The sequence below is a fragment of the Pholcus phalangioides genome, unplaced genomic scaffold, assembly GCF_987345545.1.
Source record: "Pholcus phalangioides strain wild (caught in Gottingen) unplaced genomic scaffold, Ppha-v1.0 ptg000028l_1, whole genome shotgun sequence".
Taxonomy (NCBI): Eukaryota; Metazoa; Arthropoda; class Arachnida; order Araneae; family Pholcidae; genus Pholcus; species Pholcus phalangioides.
This window is the reverse complement of record NW_028301618.1, coordinates 10813432-10835136: the sequence shown is the minus strand read 5'-3', so window position 1 is coordinate 10835136 and position 21705 is coordinate 10813432. Positions and strand designations below refer to the sequence as shown.

The window sequence follows — 21705 nt, the reverse complement described above, 5'->3', positions numbered from 1 at the left end:
AAGAATGTTTTTTTTCTTTCACTTATACAAGAAATTAGAATGACTGAAATAATCTCAAACTTGCGATAATCGCCAACTTAATCATGGCATAGCTGCCAACTTTGGATAGTAAGAATATAGGGTCTGTACAAAAACTCAAATATGAATGGAATTTTTCCTCTTGACAAAAAGTTTGACATCTCGCAAACCATTGCAGATAAGCTCCCAGTCACCAACGATCACCAACTAGTAGGCTAAATTACCTGTCATTACTACTTCACATAATTCAGTAAATTTTGGAATGTACCCATCTTTCAGGAATGCTTCAATATAACTCTAAGATGTGAAGCGGGGTGCATCCCATCGTTCAATATCATTACTACTCTCAAATCTGATCACAGCAATAACAAAAAAAAAACACATCAAGTCCAAAATAGGACATACAGACTTGGGGGCCGTTCAAGCATTACGTAAGCAAATTTTTAGCCATTTTTGACCCCCCCTCCTCTTTTTAGCAAAATTTCGTCATCAGCTCTGCCCCTCTGAATCCTAACATATTTTCACGAAGGGTGGTTGATGACGTAAGCATTATCCAAACCCCCCGTCATCAAAAGTCAGCAAATCGGGAACCCCCCCCCCCCCCATCGAAGATGGCATAATACTTGAACGGCCACTTAACAGCATATATGGTCAAAGCAAATACAACTCATCTCAATAATCTTGGATATCGAAAGCACAGAATCAACACTGGCTCTTAGGCAAATTTTGTTTCTCTCGTCTCCCCCTTAAAAATCAAATATTTTTCACAATCTGGCACAATAGCAACAATCTACATTATAATTGCGTTATTTCTGGGATAAAAAAAACAAAAGTAACGGCCTTTTCCCCAGGTAAATTATTTGGAAATATTTCTTACAATCACAGTCAAATTCGGGAGATATGAGAATTTTTCAAGATGCTTAGCTGTTTGGCAAAAGTTTTGTCTTCCTTCTGAAAATGAAATACACCCCTTTCTTCGTTATTTGATGCAATGTCATTTAAAGGAAACATTCAATTTGCATTAGGGGGACGGTAAACATTTAGGGGATTTAAGCAAATGCAAGTCCTTTATTTTCTGGTAATTCTTTTAGAAATACTTCTTCCCCCCCCCCCCCCTGAACAATAGAGATATCCATGGCCAAAATTTGAGGTGCATAATTCTTCGGGACAGCTATATTCGTTATTTCATGATTTGACAATTTCATGCACGTGACAACATTTTTAGGGAGAACGAAGGAAAAAGACTTTTAAAGGTAAATTCAAGAATAATTTTCCTTTGCCCTGCAACAAGTACATATTTTTGGAATCACTGAAAATTTGGGAGAAGATAAAATTTTTTGTAGAAACTCCTTACTATTACAGGGCCGTAAATGGGGCGGAGGTAATTGTGCCAGGCGGCAAAATTCAGGGGTGGGGTGACAATTTTAGTTGCAAACAAAGAACACCATTATAAAATAACCAAATTTTTAAGAGTTGTGGGGGGCAGCAAAACAATGTTTGCCCGGCCGGCAAAAATCCTAGTTATGGCCCTGCACTAAAACACCACTCTGTTTCTCTTTTTCCCGCTCCTCACAGATCGTTCCAAAAGACGCATCCTCACTACAAGTTAACCTGTCTGTTCACTCAGTGGAATTCCTGCCTCTGTAAACCTCAAATCACGTTTATGTTTAATGATTGCAGGTGTGGAAGCTGAGAGACCATTGCAAACCATCTTCAGTTGCACGATCACGGATAATATCGGGATTTCAAGATGGAAAGCCCGATGCAGACGCCGATGGTTTAAATAAGGCGATAGTTCAAGTACAATGGAATAAAACACGATCTTCTCGGAAAGAATCATTTCGTGGCAAGCAGGAACAAAAAATTGTTGGCATCCTTTCCGAAATTACTGGCACACTGAAGCAAAATTCGCTATTTGGAGCAGAAAAATTCGAAATTACACTATTGGAGCAGAATGGCACAAGATGTTAATTTTGGGGCAGTGTGGCGCGATTGGTGCTGAGTTCCCACCCCTGTGATTGTTATTCTAAAAACCTACAAAACTCACCTTAATATGCTCCTTAACGTGAGTTTCCAGCTCGTTTTCGTTAATAAATGCTCTGTCGCAGGTATCACACGAGAAAGGCCTCTCAGTATCGTCTTCCTATACAACATGCAGCGGAAAAGAAAAAGTGTAAAAGACTCAATGAATCATTACCAATATCATTACTGAATCTAACAAAATGGTTTAAAAGAAAAAAAAAAAAAAGAAAAAAAAAAAAAAAAAGATTTTATAAGGGAAAAGCTTCATATTAGTCACCTCTTTCTGCTTGCGTGTAAGAAATCCTCCCTTGAGCTTGGCATCCTTGATCAGAGAGCTGACCCGATTCCTCAACAGCCTGAATTCTTGCCAAAGTTCCGGCTTGTCTTCGTTCTTGCATTTCACATACATCTCGTTCTTCTTCCTAACTTCTTCATAGATCTCATCTGTCATCCATGGCTACAATAAGACAACAAAACGTTTATTACCATGACCGCCATTGATTCCTGCCAATGGATAATAAGAATATCGCATTCCATAGCTGCCAACTTCAGAAAATTAGAATTCGGGAGGTTTTCCCACATATTCAAATTTCATACAAAAATAAATGTTAAAGGGACTTTTAAAAAATTTTAGGGATTTTTCATTAGTAAAAGGGAAACTATAGGGATATTTTCCTATTGCAAAAACTATGACACTGTGCAAGCCATTGCCAATCACGGCCAACCAGCAGGTTGAAATCTTTGGTCTGGTTCAGCCGTCCATGTACCGGTCCCTTACAGTGTACATGAGCTCCGAGGAAATATTGAGAGATTCGATGCGTCTAGAGTGTTCACCTGGAAAGCGAAAAGACGTGGGTTCCTTTCTTGACTTTTTTCCGACGATAAATTGCCAGCTCCAGCGCACTGTGTTGTTCTGCGTTGCCTGTCGGGTTATCGTTCTAGAATGTTCTTTCTGATAAAAAAAAATACAGCTAGATGGTGCTGGTGGTTGTTTTCTCTTATTCTTAGTGCCTCTTTTGAAACTTCCAACTGCCATTTTGTCGTAACTGATTGTCGGACATGTTTGGCGCTAAAAATCGCCAAGCTGCCCTTTATACCAAAAGTGTTCCCAATTTGGCTGAGATTCTTTCTCATTTCGCCAAATTGCTGATACAAAAGGCATAAAGCATAAGGGACCCTGGCTGGAACAAAATCTACCAAAAAAAAAAAATTGCCAAAGAAATTAAGGGATTATATTATAGCCGTGCTCGATTATAAGGCACCATTAGGGGCCCCCATGCAAGACCCCCAACAAAGCATAAGATCTTGGGGCCCAGTTGTTTTACCCCAATATCATAGGGGTGCCAACCAAAGGTATAAAGCTACCACACAATACCACAGCCTGGGGCCCCTTTGCCGCATAATGTGGGGGGCCATAAATAACGAAAATAATGCATTATTAGGTACAATAATAATTGATAGAAAAGAGATAAATGGCCACCTTGAGCTTCTTGCTGTCTTCCTTAGGCCTGGCCGAGAACTTCCTCTTCTTGTTCTTCTTCCGCTTCGGCTTGTCTTCGTTCTTCTGAGGCGAGAACTTGGCCGAGGCCTGATTGAAATTAGGCGACCTGTTGGAGGAGGCCTGGTGGCTGTTGCTCCTCATGGCTTTGTTGGCCCCGCCGAAGAAATGCTTCGGCCTCGTGTTCCAAGGCACAAAGAACCTGTCGCCGCCGTTGCTGGAGGAAAACCTCATCCTGGGCGGCCCGTCCCTCGGAAAGAAATTCGGATCGGCAGGATAAGGTGGCGGGTAGGCCACGTTCCTGTTCCCGTTCATGTGGTGCGGGGGCCTGCCGCCGCCGGCCCTGAAAGGAGGTGGAGGGGGCCTCATCATGGGATCGTTAGCTGGAAATGGCGGCGGCCTACCGGCGTAGGCCATGTTGTGCGCGAATCGCTGCAGGGCCGGAGGCATCGGCGGGATGTTGTTGCTGTTGCAGTTCCGCATCATGGGCGGAGGCCCGTTGTTTCTGTTCATCGAATTACTCTGGTGGTAATCGTTCCTGTTGTTGTAGCCATAGCCGTAATTTTGAGGAGGGAAACGAGGTCTGTACGCCATTACGGTTATCGTAGGGAGCACAATATGGCGGGCGGGCAGAGACGAAAACCGCCTTTGCAACGGCTAGTCAAATCCCAAAACAGTTGGACAGTGACTGATGAAAATCAACGTTTATTTTGGTGTACTGAGAACAAAGCCGCTTGAAAGTTAATCAGCTTTTGCTGAGAAAGATCATCACTCTGAATATTTTCAATGGTGAATTTGTTATTTGACACGAGTTTCCAATCAATGAAAAAAATGGCTTCATACAAGGCAATGATTCTCAACATTTAGAAGCCCACGGCCCGGTTTGTTTCGATTGAAAGGCCCAATCACACACACGATTAATACGAAATAAGTGGGTAAAAATGAAACGGTGAACCAGTAACGAACTGACCACGTTTGGGATTTGGCAGTAAAATACAGTATACATATATCACTAAAAATAATGCCAACTCGTTAAACTCGTAGTTAGGAAAATTACCTGTACCAAAGTTTATGACGGAAGGAACGAATTCAAATGACTCCGTTTAAAAAACTGGGACGAGTGGTCATAGCAACGGACTCGCATCGCGAGAACCCGGGTGCGAACCCCATCGTTCCCACAGTGGTGGTGGTCAGATGAAGTTTGTTTTCATTGTGGTTCCCAACTTCGAGGTGCGAATGCGAACCAATCTCCCCGTTAAAAAGTCTCGCCACAGAGAGCGACAGGCCTACAACGATAGAATTATTCAATCATGACACTTCACTCATAGTTTGAAAAACTGACGTCAGATGGCAGCACTACACATGAGAGTTATTCCCGTAACTATCGCACCACTTTGGAGGATTCGCATCGTAAGCATGGGTGGATATACGGGGGGGCCCAACGTCAAAAGTAGAGTAGACTGATCTAACGTGTAAATGCATATATGAATTGACATCATCATCATCGTGCCCCCCCCCCCCCAGCAATAATGACCGTGTCCCTCTTCAGACTTCCAAGTCTATCTCCGCCTATGATCGCGAGGATCCGGTTTCAAACCCCACCGTCGCCGCAGTGGTGGTCGGCAGAAGTTGGTTTCCTGCGGTTCCCAACTTCGAGGCGCAAATGCGAGCCGATCTCCCAGTTAAAAAGTCTCGCCGCAGAGAACAACAGGCCTACAACGTTACAATTATTCAATCATACACTTCACTCACTATGAGTTGAGAAAAACGCATAGTTTAGAATAAAAATTGGTCGGAGATGGCAGCACTACACATAACAAGCATTACGCAGAAACAAACTTCACGGAAAGGTTCATACACACACATTCCAACATGTACCAATTCGTTAGAAGTTCCGCAGAGGAATATGGACGAGGTGCGTGTCTAGTTGCATATTTCGCAAATGCACCGCGATTACACGATTTTTTTCGTATTTTTTCCACACAGCCGATCACGTTGCTTCAGCCTCTACGATATCTTCATTTTCGTATCTGATCGCGGAACAGTGGTGCAAACAAGGTAGACATTTCCACTGATGTTTCGCGAGGCATTTCAAATGTGCAATCGCGCTATTTTCAATGTTATAAAAACGATTTTATTTTTTAAACCAACAAATTTATGCATTGAATGCAAACAGTTAAAGGAGGATAACGACTTCAAATTTCTGAAAATGTGATAGAAAAAATCCTTGTAAATTTTAGTAAAGAATTTTTCTAATTTATCAGTGCATTTTCCGATAGTAAATCGACTAAAAATAACTGATAAGTTATAGTATGAAAAAATATATCGTGCATGTTAATATCGCAAACAACTATGAAATATTTAAACATCTATTTAAATATCAGAACTTCAGAAGAGTAAAGATATGCTAAAGGAATTACATTTTTTAGAGCATTATTATTGGTCTTGATAATTTTTTCTACATATTTTTTGTTATAATATTTAATTGATTTATTATATACCAAAGTTTTAGGATTCGGCAAAATATAAATGCATTATAAATTCGGTACGAACTGAAATATTCAAACAGCTAAAGGGGCAGATCACGAAAATCTTCAAATTTTAATAAAATATTCCTCCAATTTTATCAATGCATTTTTCTATGGCAAATCGACTAAAAATAAACAGAAAAATTAGTATAAAAAAAATAAATATTATGCACGTTAATTAGTCGTAAACAGCTATCAAATATTTAAAAATCGGAACTTAGGAAAAGAAAAGACACTAAAAGACAACTACTTTTTTCATAACATTATTGGTCTTAATTTCTTCTGCATGCTTTTGTTATAATATTTAACTGATTTACAGTATTTGTATTTTAATTAAAATGTAATTAAAATGAATTAAAGAATTAAAATGTTTAAATCATTTTCTGGCGAGGAGTGGAAGAAAAGGGATAACTTTCGCGAGCTGAATTCGAACCCTGGTCTTCATAGTCCGATACACTAACACCTACACTAATTCGGCAGACGGAAAAGGTCCTAAAACTGTTCATCACCAAAAGCATATACTTTTAGTGAAAACTAGAAATTTATTACCACCTTCATCACTCGCTACCATTAACCACGGAATTTTAATCCTTCCCTTACGCGAATTAAAATGGACAATTTTGTGTGGCATACAGCGTGTTAATCACTGAGCTATAAGTAAACTGGAGTGAAGACTCCCTATACAATAACACAGACGTACGCGAGCCGACGCGGAGGAATACAAAAGTGGGCGTGACGGAGCGAGAGACGGGCAAAACATTCCGATTTCAGCATGTAAACAATGGGGGAAACTTCCATCTCGAGTGTTTTTTTCAGTTGTTTTCATATTATTTCATTAGTATAGTCGTCCATCTGCACATACACAAATGGTGATACTGTGTTCTGCCTAAAATTGCTCCAACCGATGATGAAATTGAAGGAAGATGGAAATAAACTTCAGTTTCATAAGTGAGTGCACGTGGTTTTATGTTAAAAGATGCATTCATTTTTATACTACAATTGTAAAATTAAACGCATGTAGTTTTCATTTCACGTTCAATTTCTGTTTAATGAGCATAATTCGAAATAACAAATTAATATCACATGAATTTTATACCTCAAAAATATTTTTTGAAATCGTGTAGAAATTGCTTATTACTGTTGGAGTTAGAAATTTTATTACAGAAATACTGACGAAATATGCTTCATTAAAAATTGCATTTACGTCCGAAAAAAACTAATAATGCCTTAAAGAACTAAAATTTTCCCGTGTAAATATCAAAGAAACAAAGGACCTAAACTTTTCTATTTCTGGTAAAAATAATTTTGGGGAAATAATGGGAGAATAAGGAGTAGTAAAATGCAATTAATACTATTTACATCATCAGTTTTTGCTAAATATGAAAAGCGAAATATGCAAAATCATAAATGTATCATAATCATCAAAGTGTTATAATTATGTTCATAATATCTAATTATAATATTAATGTATTATAATTATCAATTATCATTGTTAAGCTACTATTATGAACAATGATTGGTTGATTCTATTGCTTTCTTGTAGCCTGGTAATGAATATACTTTTTTTTTTTAAATAAAGGTTTCCCTATTCGAAACCATGAAGTTCTTAAACAATGGGTGGAAGCTGTGGAAGAAAGGTCTTGACAACTTGCTAAAACATTTGTTATTTGTGCTGAGAATTTTGCAGCTTACAGCTATAACTCCTCTTCTCAACGCTATTTGAAAGAACATGCTGTTCCTACTATATTCAATCACCCTCAACCTTTGCAGAAGCAATGCTGATCACTTATTAAACGCCCTCCACTGGTAAGATATTAAGTTATTTTTCCTTGTTTAAGTGGTTTCAAATTTTAAGTACAATCGGCCCCACTTAAATGGTTATCAACAGTTCTGGCACATAATATTTGATTAACCAACAGTCAAATTGCCATTGTGCACCATATAGTACACAGCTTTTATATTGCAACATATATATATCTATTCTATAATATAAAATCACAAACAAACTCGAAAAGGGCCTGTTGCTAAGCAACCGAGTGACGGAAGTGGGTGAAATTTTTGAGTGACGGAAATCTGTTACGGAAGTCGGTTTCGATTCATATATCGATATTCACATTCATATATCGTACATTCATATTCATATATCGATATGATATCATATATCATATATCGATATTGGGTCGATATTCATATATCGGGACCCATTTGACCCATCGGGACCATGTTATGTGCATGTACCAAGAGGCTCCTACATCCTACAGCAGAGCCCTTAGGCTGGAATTTAGATTTCGAGCCCCCAAACCAGCTTTTCAGGGGCCCCTCTGTGATTAATTTACAGTGTGAAAAATCAAAAAGTGATAAGAATCGTTGTGGCCCCTGTCAGCCCTTCCTTTGTGGGGGGGGGGAGGTCCATGCCGAGAGGTATATATATGTATAATATACACACACAACAGCAGTGCTCCCAACACAGGGTCGGGGTACCCGGGGAAGATTTCACGTATAAGTAAAAAGTTTTCATTTACAGGGGCCCTTGATGGATCTCATTGTTTTCTTGCTGCTTTAACGTTGAAAAATTTCGATAGCGGAAGCAAAAGATATATCCAGTCTGGGGCCCCACCAAAAGCATGCGAATTGGTGTCCCGGGTAATTGGTTGGGGGGTCCTGGATTTTATTCGTTGGTAAAACGAATACAAATGAAAATTTTTCATGGCACTCGCTCCGGGGGATGGCCGACAAGCTTCCAAGTCGGGGGGCCCCATGTTTACAGGTTTGATTTTGGGGGCCCTGGATTTTATTTGTTGGTAAAACGAATACAAATGAAAATTTTTCATAGCACTCGCACCGGGGGATGACCGACAAGCTTCCAAGTCGGGGGCCCCATGTTTATAGGTTTCATTTTGGGGCCCTGGACAAATCTCATTCTTTTCTGTTGTAGAATTCGCAACAGCGGAAGCCCGAGATAAAGCCAGTCTGGGGCCCCACCAAAAGTATGCGAATTGGTGTCCCGGGTAATCGGTTGGGGGCCCTGGATTTTATTCGTTGTTAAAACGAATATAAATGAAAATTTTTCTTGGCACTCGCTCCGGGGGATGACCAACAAGCTTCCAAGTCGGGGGCCCCATGTTTACAGGTTTCATTTTGGGGGCCCTGGATTTTATTCGTTGGTAAAACGAATACAAATGAAAATTTTTCATAGCACTCGCACCGGGGGATGACCGACAAGCTTCCAAGTCGGGGGCCCCATGTTTACAGGTTTCATTTTGGGGCCCTGGACGAATCTCATTCTTTTCTGTTGTAGAATTCGCAACAGCGGAAGCCCGAGATAAAGCCAGTCTGGGGCCCCACCAAAAGTATGCGAATTGGTGTCCCGGGTAATTGGTTGGGGGCCCTGGATTTTATTCGTTGGTAAAACGAATACAAATGAAAATTTTTCATGGCACTCGCTCCGGGGGATGACCGACAAGCTTCCAAGTCGGGGCCCATGTTTACAGGTTTCATTTTGGGGGCCCTGGATGAATCTCATTCTTTTCTGTTGTAGAATTTGCAACAGCGGAACCCCGAGATAAAGCCAGTCTGGGGCCCCACCAAAAGTATGCGAATTGGTGTCCCGGGTAATTGGTTGGGGGCCCTGGATTTTATTCGTTCGTAAAACGAATACAAATGAAAATTTTTCATGGCACTCGCACCGGGGGATGACCAACAAGCTTCCAAGTCGGGGGGCCCCATGTTTACAGGTTTGATTTTGGGGGCCCTGGATGAATCTCATTCTTTTCTGTTATAGAATTTGCCACAGCCGAAACCCGAGATATAGCCAGTCTGGGGCCCCACTAAAAATCTGCGTATTGTGTCCCCGCTACTGGATGTGGGGCCCTGGATTTTATTCGTTGTAAAATTGATAAAAATGAAAAATTCTCACAGGGGGGTGTCCGACAAGCTTGCAGGTCAGGGCTTCATGGAAATGTTGGCAGGTTGTAATTCGGTGCCCCTGAATGTATCTCATTGATTTTTGTGGTTTAACATTGTAAAATTTGCAACACATCGGTAGCCCAAGATATATCCAGTGTGGGGCCCCACTGAAATTCAGCGAATTGAATCTGGGGACCCCCATGGGGAAGTTTTCTGGGGATACTTGATGAATCTCATTTGTTTTTTGTTGCTTTATTATTATTTTCATTAAAATTCGCTTCTTCAGTAGGCTGGTGCTTTCACACGTCCCTTTCCCCTTTTCCATAGCACGCTGATGAAGTGGGACGAAATAAACAAGATATGTCCGGGAGAGAAGTGGGGAGGGGGGGGGGTTGGCCGCCAAAGGCGGCAGGGGGGCAAAGTCCCCCTAGTATAGTTATAAATATTTATATAATTTTCAAAATCTTGGCAACTTCTGTTTTTCGCGTAAAAATTATAAAACTTTATTTGCAAACTACAATGGAAAATTACAGTAAAACCTCCTAACAGCGGCCACTAACAGGACCATCCAAAATAAATTAAGCCTTCTTTCCAGGGCATTTTTATGTCCAGTCCGATAGCTGAAGATGTTCTTGTGAAAAGATTGACACATCCCTCCCAAAAAATTTATGCCCTGGATATTTCTATTCATTTGTTATTTGCAAGGTCCATTTTCTGTATTGAACCATGCCTTGAAGTAGGGAGTGCCACATAAACAAATCTTTTCTAGTAATTGGACAGCTTGTGTATTAGTGTTGACAGCATGTTGTCTCCCTCTAATCTGTAAGATTTTTTCCCCTCTCCACTGCCTTTAACACCCATCTAGCATTTATACCCAGGAATAGAAAGCATACACACACAGTTTTTCTTTTCATATAATTTGATGGGGGGACTGCCTTGAAAATCAACTTGAATTTTTTTAAAATTTTTCTCATTGTGTTAAGCATATTTTTTCAACTCCGTGTTAAGTGATCGTTCGGAAATAGTTGATCAGAGGTTACTTGTAATGTTAAGTCTGCGACAGAATCCTTTGGTTTCAACAAAATATGGCAGTAGTCTGGAGGTGGCCATTAGAAGAGGTTTACTGTATATGAAATTAATATTTTAATTTGGATTTTTTTTTTACAGATTTTTAAAAGGTTGAAAACTGCTGTTCACAATGATGACAACATGACGAACAATGATGAATCATGATGAATCAGATGTTCAAAATGAATTTGAAGCAGCTGCTACAGCATTATCAGAACTGGCTAGAGTCGCTTTGTCAAGAGAGGATTGCATTAATTTTCCAGGCCAGATCAGTTCTGAAGTGCCTCAGATAGTCCCACCAAAGCTGAACTGAGGCGTAAAATAAAACTGCTCCAGTAAAGATTGAAACGGAGGGACAAAAAATATCAGATCTTACGTCAATGTTAACAACGGCGCAAAAAGTATGTGGAATGCCCACGCAAACTGTTACCTTGTTAAAAGACACTTTTAGAGTTGTCCCATTTGAACTCCTAGTATATCAGCTGAAAAATAAAAATGTAAAACCGAGTAGGAGAGGATACACATCGTGTATGAAAGAATTTGCACTTACTTTATATTTTCATTCTCCTCGTTCATATAATTATATATATATTTGTGAAAAAAGTTTACCCTTCCCCACCCAGCGATGCTGAGATCATGGGTGAGCTCTACCGAATGTTACCCAGGTTTCATAAGCAAAGCTTTCTCATATGTTGAAAATGTTACAGCACAAGGAAGCCCTCCCCTGGATTGTGCTCTAATAATTGACTGTCTATTAGGATAGGTCCTGTAAGATTTGATTTGTGTGACTTACATGTTCTTCCATGTCAACTCCCCAATTAATGAATACACAATGCTCTGCTTTCTTCATATTGGCACCTCTGGTCCCTCGTTGAGCTTTGATTGCATAATTGTGAAAATGCCAATTTAATGCAGTTTTTTGGATAGTTTCATTTAATTGGATAGTTTCAAAGTTCATTTAAATTCTAATGTATCGCCTGTGAAATATCTTTTATTGAAATTTTGGGCCACCACCTGGTCATCATCTTTAATGTGTTGATTACTGCTGAGCTATGTATGCAATAATTATTACGAAGTCTTAATTAGAGGAAAAAGTGTTGGTTTCTTGTACCCTTGCAATGTGATAAAACATGGCAGTTGTAGAGTCATGATGAAAATAAATCTAATGAAAATGTACAGAATTTCTTATATGCTGTGAATAATTGCATATGTTGGAGGGGGGAAAAATCCCTTCAAATTTAGAGTTTGTCTATAAAATACTAGACAAAGGTTTGCATTGTAACTAAGTAATTATTTGATAGCAAACATATGAGTGCTCTTGTGAACTGCGGTTTTATTATTTCAAATTATTCTCTGTGGACCTGTTTGTAAATTGTTTATTGGAAAAAACTTGTATGTGCACATTGTTGTATATATAATGTTTGAAAAAAATATATTAAACACTTTTATTTCTCTCTAATTTTTATCACAAAAAAAAAACACTAATATAAATTCTAATTTTTATTTAATTTCTTGCATTGAAAGTTCTTTTTCAGCAGTTAATTCGCGGAAATATTCACTGCTACGAATTTTCGAAGCGGAAGCCGTCACTAAAATGCAAAACATGATGTTAGAAATGAATGTTGTTTTTTTTATAAAAACAACAAGTTCCTCTTAAGTTTTGGAAAAGAAAAGGTATTTCGTGTACGAAAGTAAGTATTCATTTTCATACATTTTTTTGATGATAAAGAATACATAATTATTCGCCGAAAAGCGAAAAAAAACGGAATGTACATATCTCGTATTTGGAATTTCGCCATTGCATTAACATGGTCAGGAAATGTTTTGCCCGCTTCGCTCCAAAAGGGTGATGCGGTCGCGTAGGGCGACGGCTCGCACAGTCCTCACTCCACTTTACTTATAGCTCAGTAGTTAGTTAGTGGTAGTTAATCTATCAGAACACATTCCAATAATTACATAACGAAGCCACTTTGTGACCGAAAGCACAACAGATACGATATTAAGGTAGGCGGAATTATCGTAAACCAAGAAGAGACGTGATTGGTTGGTTGAAATCGTGTAATCGCGGAATAGCGGTGCATTTGCGAAATTAGCTGTCTGGTTTAGTAGTAGCACTACACATAACAAGCATTACACAGAAACAGACTTGAAATTAAGCCGGGTTTTCCTAGGAGTAAGTTTTTTGCGCCGCGTGAACCGAATTGGGCCGTTGCGAGTCTGCAGAAACGTGTTACATAATTACGCTACGCGTTTGTGTTTTAAGTACGTGGCGCATCATATCAGGGTGACTATATTATAGTATATGGCCTTGTCATCAGCTATTCTGTCGTCTGCATGCTCCGGTTTGAAGGGAAAAGAAAGAAACACAACAGAAATGAAGAGAAGATCAGTGAAACGCTCGGCGCACGATGCTTTTGACTCTTCTAGAAGTAGTCGGCCAATCACGCCCGACGTAAAGCGCTGTCGTGAGCCGCATTGCTCTCCGTAGGAAAACAGTCGTACTTTCTTTCTTTCAAACCGAGCACAACTCAGGTCTACCACCATCTATGGGCAATTTACTATGTAGTGAATTGTGCCGGAAGTGTACCTAACAGTCTGAATGTGTAAGTAGTGTTGTGTTTGATTTTTCAATGCCGCCATCTATATTTCATAAATGAAGTGAGTGATGTGTTATGATAGAATTTGTGCTGTTTGTAGGTCTGTTGCTCTCTGTGGCGAGACTTTTGAAAGGGGAGATCGGCTTGATTTTCTTATTGGTGAGGGTACGGCGTGTCGCGCTGAGTGATTCACGTTGCGCGCGGCATTGAAAACTTGCTCCTAGGAAAACCCGGATCAAGGTTCACAACACATACACGAATATCTTCCGGCATGGCATGTCTTCTCGGACCACCTGCTAAAATCACTTCATTGAGAAGACAGAGCGAAGGGCCATGAACTAGTTAAGGGGATGACATTTCCGCCAAAAAGTCGAGACGGTTAAAGAACGGAAAAACGGGACTGTCCAAGCAAACAGGACGTATGGTAATCACATTAAATGTGTGCACATCTTGTTTCGTTATATAAAATATGGTCAATGCAAAAAAAATCGTAATTTGTGGAGATTCAAAACCATTCGGATAATTATGCGACTCAAAATGAATCCCATCAACAACCAATACAAATATTCATCATTCCTTCATTAAATAATTATTCGGAGTCGTAAACTTATCAGTAATTACGTAAATTTCTCACAATTAAAAAAATAATAATAACCACATTCAAGACACAGGTTGATTTATAGCCAGCGGTTACGGTGTCCGCTATCGAGTGTTATAATCTGGGGTCATGGGCGCTGTGGTGTCATCGGCACACACAGTCATAGTCCGTAATTAATGTTTAAATGCTTTAATAACTGTTTATTTATTGGGTAAGGATTGTTTCGAATTATGGCACGTATTTTAATTGATTTGCTTTGAAAACACATATTGTATGCTCATGTCGGGAATCGAACCTCGAAGCAATCGAGTGTCGATGGAAATTATTATTTGACTGCGGCGTAGTTTTATTTATTTACTTGTTTGTTTTTAATATGAGACTTTTGATTTTTCCTCTTACTCCTTAATTATTTTAAATTTTAACGGGACCTAAATGTAATTTTGAGTCGACATTTTTTTCTCTTGATGAATGTAATTATTAAAATAAAACGGGATGTTTTGTGTTACGTAATTGAGAGGCGCAGTTTCAGTTTTCCATGTTTACATGGATGGTAACTTGACTTTTATTGCGGTGAAATGTCTTCTCATGTCGGATATGATTAGTGTGCTTTGATATTCAATGACGGCGAGTGTTTCATTTTGAATGATTCTCCAATTATCCTTGTATTTACCGGATCGAAGTTCTCCTAATGGCTTAATTGGATTAGGGTTTTTTTTTTTTTTGTAGTGGTGTCCCATGACCAGATCAATGAGCAGCCAAAAGAGTGACCTACAGAGGGAGGGCCCAGATCAGCAAGCAATCAAAAGATGACCTATAGAGAGACCAACAGAGGGAGGACATAGATCAGTAAATGACCTACAGAGAGAGGACCTAGGTCAGCAGATGACCAAAAGAGTCACCGAAAAATGACTAAGAATTTGTTCTATTTGGGTCGAAACTAGATGCTTGGTCAGTCGGGGCAAGCACACTTTTTGGCGCTGCCCTTGTAATGTTGAAAGAGATGTTACATTGTTAAATTTGCTCTTCCCCCCTTTGGTCCGGCACTTGGGACAACAGACCCAATTGCTCACGCTTAGTTGTGGCCCTGCACGGGAGTGACCAAAGGATGCCTTGGAGACAGAGGTGTATTATTTTCAGGGCTTAAACCTGATTTTTCATAATTTTTGAAGATATAAAATATTCTAAGCTGCTGACGAAATTTTGCTGGGAGGGGGGGGGGGGGGTCAGTGTTTTGCTGACAAGGGGGGGGGGTCAAAATGGCTAAAACTCTGCTTACGTAGTACTTGAATGGCCCCTAATGCTGATTGGTTAAAAAGCCTGAAATTCAGGTTTTTCAACCAATCAACGTTTTTACTGTGCAGGCGGTGCTTAAAACCTTTAAAGGAAAACCCCCAGCTTTAATGATCTATAGCCCAGGGTGAATTTTTTGGGGAAAAGGCAACGAAATTTGTTTAGCCTGCAGGCTGTCTCGTCCCATTGAAGTTGCTCTTGCCACCTTGGCTCAATGGGTCTCAAATCAGGTTGATGATGTCATTGCTCTAATACTTCTTAATTAAAATGGGACTTTCAAATACTAGAATAGCCAGTAACAATTAACCGGTTCTGTCAGGGCAATGACGCTAGTTTGTATCAACTCTGGCACATCATGAGGCAGCAGTTTTTATATGGCCCTGGCAGGTGGTACAACCATAAAGGTGCCCCTGCCTTTTGAGAGTGGGACAAGTTCAGCGTGTGATGACAGGAATGAGCTAGAGAGTTGCAGCATGGGAGCGAACAACAGTGGTGTTTTCAGGGGGGCGCACTTAGTGAGCTAAATAGCCCAGGGCAGCAAATTTGAGGAATTTGTGATGGAGAAAATTAGGAGAATGAACGAATATTTGTATAACCCAAAATAAATCTGCCTCTGCCGGTGTTCCTGGGCATGGCACGGGGTCTCGAGCAGAGGCGAAGAAAGGCCTCATAAAAATATTTGGTTACAATTTTCGAGAGTAAGTGTGTGAATTGTTTCAATCGAGCATTTCCAGCCAGGTAGGGCTTCAAAAATATCACTTTATCCAGGGGCCTTAGATACTCTCAAGACGGCCCTGCTGCCGAGACAGTAAGGGACCAGGTTAGGGAGTTACCAAAAGAGTGAGGTAGAGAAATTGCAAGCACGTGATTGGACAAATGAGTGACTTGGAGCGTGTGCAAGCATGTGAATAAACAAAAGAATGGAGAAAAAGGTGGCAAAATTCATGCATCTCCCACAGGCGGCAAAAACACAAATCTGCCTTTATTAATTGGATTAGGGGGTTCGTGGAAGTGATTCTCGACCTGTGGTTAGAAATTGGTGCTGGCGATAGCCTTGTTATGGCTGAAAGAATGTGATTTGACGAGAGATACAATGCTTATTTCTTGTCTCGCTAATAATATTTTGCATTATTGATAGTATATGTTCATATTCTTCTGAATTCTGTCGTTATGTATTAAAGCATCATATTGTTGATGTCAAATTTTGATTTATTTACTCATTTTTACTGTATGCAAAGCATTAAAAAAATCTCCATTTTGGATTTCGCAGCCCATATCATGAAACAATGAACCTTTAAGGAGGCCTTAAATCGAGATTTTTCTGTGACTTTAGCACTCTGTTGATCTCTTTGTTATTCACTCAAACTTACTACTCACACTGTGATTAAATTTTGTCAGTTGCAAACCACGTTGAGAGGCTGAAAATCGTGAAAAAACTCATGCAGACTCTGGGTCCAGAGGAGACAAAAGGTGGGTGTCAGTCTTGATCACTGAATGTGTTAATGGCTTTGCTCAACATATCGGATGTAAGCAGCATCGTGAAATGCATGCACTGTCGATTGGATCATTTTTCATTTCATTCCGTGCACCGTCCAGGCTCTATCGACCATTGTCAATTTTAGCCATTGCCCGGATGAGGGGCTGGGGGATGTCGGGTGCTTTAAGTGTGGATTGGATCACACACTGCGGATGACGTAAATTAGCACTACTACGGTAGTAAGCACGTTTACCAGTTAGATGTCTTTTTCAATGAGTATCATGATGGCTGACTACACGAACCAGGAATACACTGATATGCATCTGATTTAATGTCGAGCTGATGACAATGGGGCTTAGCACAGCGGATATACCAACAGCAATATCTGAAACGGCATCCGCACCATACTACCTTTGCCATGATCAATCGACTACTATGGGAGACGGGAACCTTCCATCCATCATGGCGTGAGAGATGCAGGGAGATCGTGCAATGTACACACTCCTGGAAGGGAAGAAACTGTGCTACAACGGTTTGCAGTTCCCCTACGCAAGCTGTTACAGCTGAACTCGATGTTTAGCACACGGAAGTCTGAAATGTTCTGTATAGTGAAAAGATGTAACCCTTCCACATCTGGAAGGTACAATTCCTAACCGAAGATGTCTATCCCGTCATTAACAGTTCGTGTGCTGGATGCTTGACGTCACCACACATTCTAATCCTCAATTGACTGCCACTGTGGTATTTGCTGATGAGGCCAGCTTTACACGAGAAGACATTGTCACACACATAATACATGATGGATAATCCCTGTGCCAGTGTACAGTGAAAATCTCAATAGAAGTTTAGTGTGAACGTGGGGGCAGGAATCCTTGGTGATTATCTCTTGGGGCCATACTTGCTGCCCGAACGGAGCAACATACTTGGTTTTTCTGCCAGACGTCCTCCCGGAATTGCTGCAAAGTGTGTCGCCACAGTGCAGCGAGACACGTGGACATGCATGATGGTACCCCTGTACATTTTTCCTGCGAGGTGCATAATCACCTTGATGTTACATACCCAAGGAGATGGAGTGAACATGCGGGACCTGTTTGTTGCTTGGCCTCCATGTTTGCCGGATCTCAATCCGTGTGACTTTTTCCTATGGGTCACCTTAAATCACTTGTTTATGTGACGCCTGTGGACACAGCGTGGATTGTCGTCGCTGCAGCAGACATCAAAAGTATACCTGGTATTTCCGAATGCATCTGGGAATCGTTTTTACGTCATTGTAGATTGTACAATGACGTCAGCGGCCACTTCCAACAACTCTTGTAATAATTAATCAAGTAAATATTTTTGTAGTTTTTGTCGTTCCAGTGTGATGTCGAAATAGCAAATTGCATGCAGGTTTTCACTCTCAGCACATGGTTTGCGGTATCATGTTTCATTGCAATTTTTGTTCCTGTTGATGTCTACTAACAACCCTCTGAGTTTGTCAGTCCATTAACAGAACACCCTGTATGTGTGTTATCGTGTCGGTCTTTCAAAAACATTACAAATTCTGGTTTTTTTGGACATGCACATTTTTTCCTCCATAATAGATTATCCACCATAACTCGAAAATAGTTCAAGATAGGAGCGTTGGTGGAGTGTTTCATGGTACACTTGATCTTGTCTATCACCCCCCTTTCATTCGGCAGAATAGGTTGGATTCACCATATATAGTTAATTTGACAATTAATGTCAATACACTCGAATCCCGTTATAATGAACTCCAAGAGACCTGAGAAATAACTTCGTTATAATGAAATTTTGTTGTATAGCAATTTCACGGGTCTTTGCATTTTTCCTATGTTAACTTATCTGGAGGATCAGAAAAGTGTTCGTTAAAATGAGATTTTCGCTATAACAGTATTCGTCAAAATAGGATTCGACTGTATGATTAATTTTATAATTAATTTACATTGAATTTTCAATCAAGACATTACCTGGGATTTTTTGAAAATTTGACTGGAAAAATCGGGAGTTTTGTTTAAAAAAATTAATATGAATCCCCCGTGAACCTCTTAAAACCCGCAACTTCCCAATGATGGCCATATTTTCTTGGTCCTATTAGTTGCCGTTGGTGAGAGGTGCAGTGTCACTGCATTAAAAATCGTGTGTATTTATTTATTATTTTTTTTTTGGAATTCCGTTGTCCCATATTTTTCCTTTTCCATGTACAATCATGGAAATAGCATAAAATTTTTTAACAGATTTACTTTTTCTTTTCTAGTCTGTATGTGCGTGTACGTGCGACATGAATCGTTGACGTGTCTATGAAGAAATTCTTTGTGATACGGGAAAAATCTTCAGATCGATTTTATATAAATGTGACTGGATAGCCCTCGTGATTCAAGATGGCCTTTAATGAGGTGAGTTTTAATGTTCTTTTATGTAATTTGTGATCATATTCTTTTTTCTCGTCTGTTTCATTGACGTTTATATTCTGAAGAACGAAAATTTTGCGAGTTTGTTTTAGATTTATTAATAATGTTGATGCTAGAGCTATTATGCAGGGTGTTTATAATTAAATTTCCTGTACTCTGAGTAGTTTTCCCCCGAAAAACTAAACTTTCCGAACACAATGAAATTTTCAGCATATCTTTATGAGACCATGGAAGATTTATGCAAAAAAATTGTTTTTTTACTGCTAGGTGATTGGCATTGCCACTGTGGTAGTCTAATAGTCATAGTAACAGGACTCGCATTGCAAAGACCCAGGTTCCAACCCTACCGGCGCCACAGTGGTAGGCGGCTGAAGTTGATTTTCGGTGGTTTCCAACTTCGAGGCACGGATGTGAGCCGATCTCCCCATTAAAAGTCTCGCCACAGAGAGTAACAGGCCTACAACGGTGCAAATATTGTCATTACATTTCACACACAGTTCTAAATATAGATGGCAGCACTATAGCAAGCATTACACTGAAACAAACTTCACATCAGTTTCACAACACATACAAGCACATTCCAACATTTACCGATTTGTTAAGAGTTCCGCAGAAGAATATGAACGAGGTGCATATGTGATTTAGCAGCAGATTATTGATACTGACACTGCTCGGTCCTATGTAGCGCCCGTTTGGTTGGACATATTGCATTGAAACTTGGTATAAATGCTATATGGACCTATTAGAAAATATAAAATTCAATTAAAAAGCTCCACTTACTCACCTGGTGGTAAAAAAAATTAAATTATTTTATTGTATAAATCTCTATCCCATGGTCTCATTAAGATATATTTAAAATTTGGCTGTATTCGGATGAGTTAGTTTTTGAGAAAAACGGCTTAGAGAGAGTAAAGGGAACTTCAACTATAAACATCCTTTTAACTTTTCTCTATTAGGCTCATGGGGGTGTATCTGGGAAGTAATGAAAGTTCCGATATTTTTTGATGGCAAACATGGGTCAGGTGGGCTTACATACACATAGCTGTTTATAAGGATATTGAGATTTATTTATAAGGATATACATGGTGGTTAGCATGCCCGCAATGATGGGGCGGTCAGGGCCCCGTAACGATTTGTATAGATATTTTTTTTCTCTAGAAGTTCACTAAAGGGGAGAGCAGAAAAAATCTGGACAGGGGTCTGTTAAAGATATCGTCCTAGGGGCCCAGCTACAGGATGTGGTGACCATAGTGGTCAGGATAGCAGTGTAAAAGGTAGGCATTAACTGCAGTGCATTAAACTTTTAATTGGCAAGCATTGAAATATACCAGGGAAGAAAAGCTTTTAAGGACTATAATTGAGCAATTGAGGTACCCTGTGAATTAATAGCGTAATTAGGTTTGAGCTACTGTGGGGGCACCCCACAAAAAATTTATGTTTAATGACGAGAATATTTTTTGGGCTATATTCTCATATATTATATTCTCATCGCGAGGACCCAGGTTCAAACCCCACTGCCACCACAGCGGGGGGTCGGCTGAAGTTGATTTTCTGTGATTTCCAACTTTGGCACAAATGTGAGCCTATCTCCCCATTTAAAAGTTTCGCCTACAACAGTATACTATTCAATCATTACACTTCATGCATAAAAATTGATGGCAGATGGCAGCACTACACACCAAACATTACACAGAAACAAACTTCACGGAAGGTTCACTACACGCACACACACATTCCAACATATACCAATTCGCTAGAAGTTCCACAGAGGAATATGGACGAGGTGCATGTCTGGTTTAGTAGTAGTGAATAGCATTATGCAAGTTATGAAATGTGTCTCACGTAAATACTGAATTTTTTGTTGCAAATCATTTTTTGTGTAAGTAGCAGCACAAATGGTGTTATATGGTATATGTCAAGTCATATACAAAGAAAGAATGAATCGCAACTGCCAAAACAGGTAGCAAATGCATTAGAAGTTCTGCTGATGCCATGGGCAAAGCATATTCGGTAATGACATTTTTGCAAACAACATGCAGTGGATTCAAACTACTACTTTACCAAACACCAACTCTGGCCATATCGCTATATTGCAATTTACTGCCATTAGTGAGATGGGCTGGAAGCGAAGGCGCTGTCTATCGGTGGTCGCCTCGAGTTCGTTAGGGAAAATATCTTTTTGATATCCTCCCTTGGGTTCGAACCCGGGACCCTGACAACAACCTTCACGATGGTAGACGAGCATCTTACCACCATGCCACTCAGGCACAGTGGATTTAAACTAGAACCATA

At 39.9% G+C, this 21705-nt stretch overlaps 2 protein-coding genes across 2 annotated transcripts in view; one reads left to right on the top strand and one right to left on the bottom strand.

Annotated features, from left to right (window-relative positions):
- Nufip (nuclear FMR1 interacting protein 1) overlaps window positions 1-4213 on the bottom strand; it is a 38662-nt gene extending 34449 nt beyond the window's left edge. Inside the window, exons 1-3 of the mRNA XM_089252283.1 lie at window positions 3521-4213; window positions 2318-2497; window positions 2066-2161 (exon numbers count right to left, since the gene is read on the bottom strand). Of these exons, the coding sequence (XP_089108409.1) occupies window positions 2066-2161; window positions 2318-2497; window positions 3521-4132 (888 nt within the window). The 5' untranslated portion in view covers window positions 4133-4213. The remainder of the gene's footprint in view (window positions 1-2065; window positions 2162-2317; window positions 2498-3520) is intronic.
- A 10125-nt stretch (window positions 4214-14338) lies between these two features.
- LOC149067952 (serine/threonine-protein kinase 26-like) overlaps window positions 14339-21705 on the top strand; it is an 81827-nt gene continuing 74460 nt past the window's right edge. Inside the window, exons 1-2 of the mRNA XM_089252316.1 lie at window positions 14339-14446; window positions 19260-19398. Of these exons, the coding sequence (XP_089108442.1) occupies window positions 19384-19398 (15 nt within the window). The 5' untranslated portion in view covers window positions 14339-14446; window positions 19260-19383. The remainder of the gene's footprint in view (window positions 14447-19259; window positions 19399-21705) is intronic.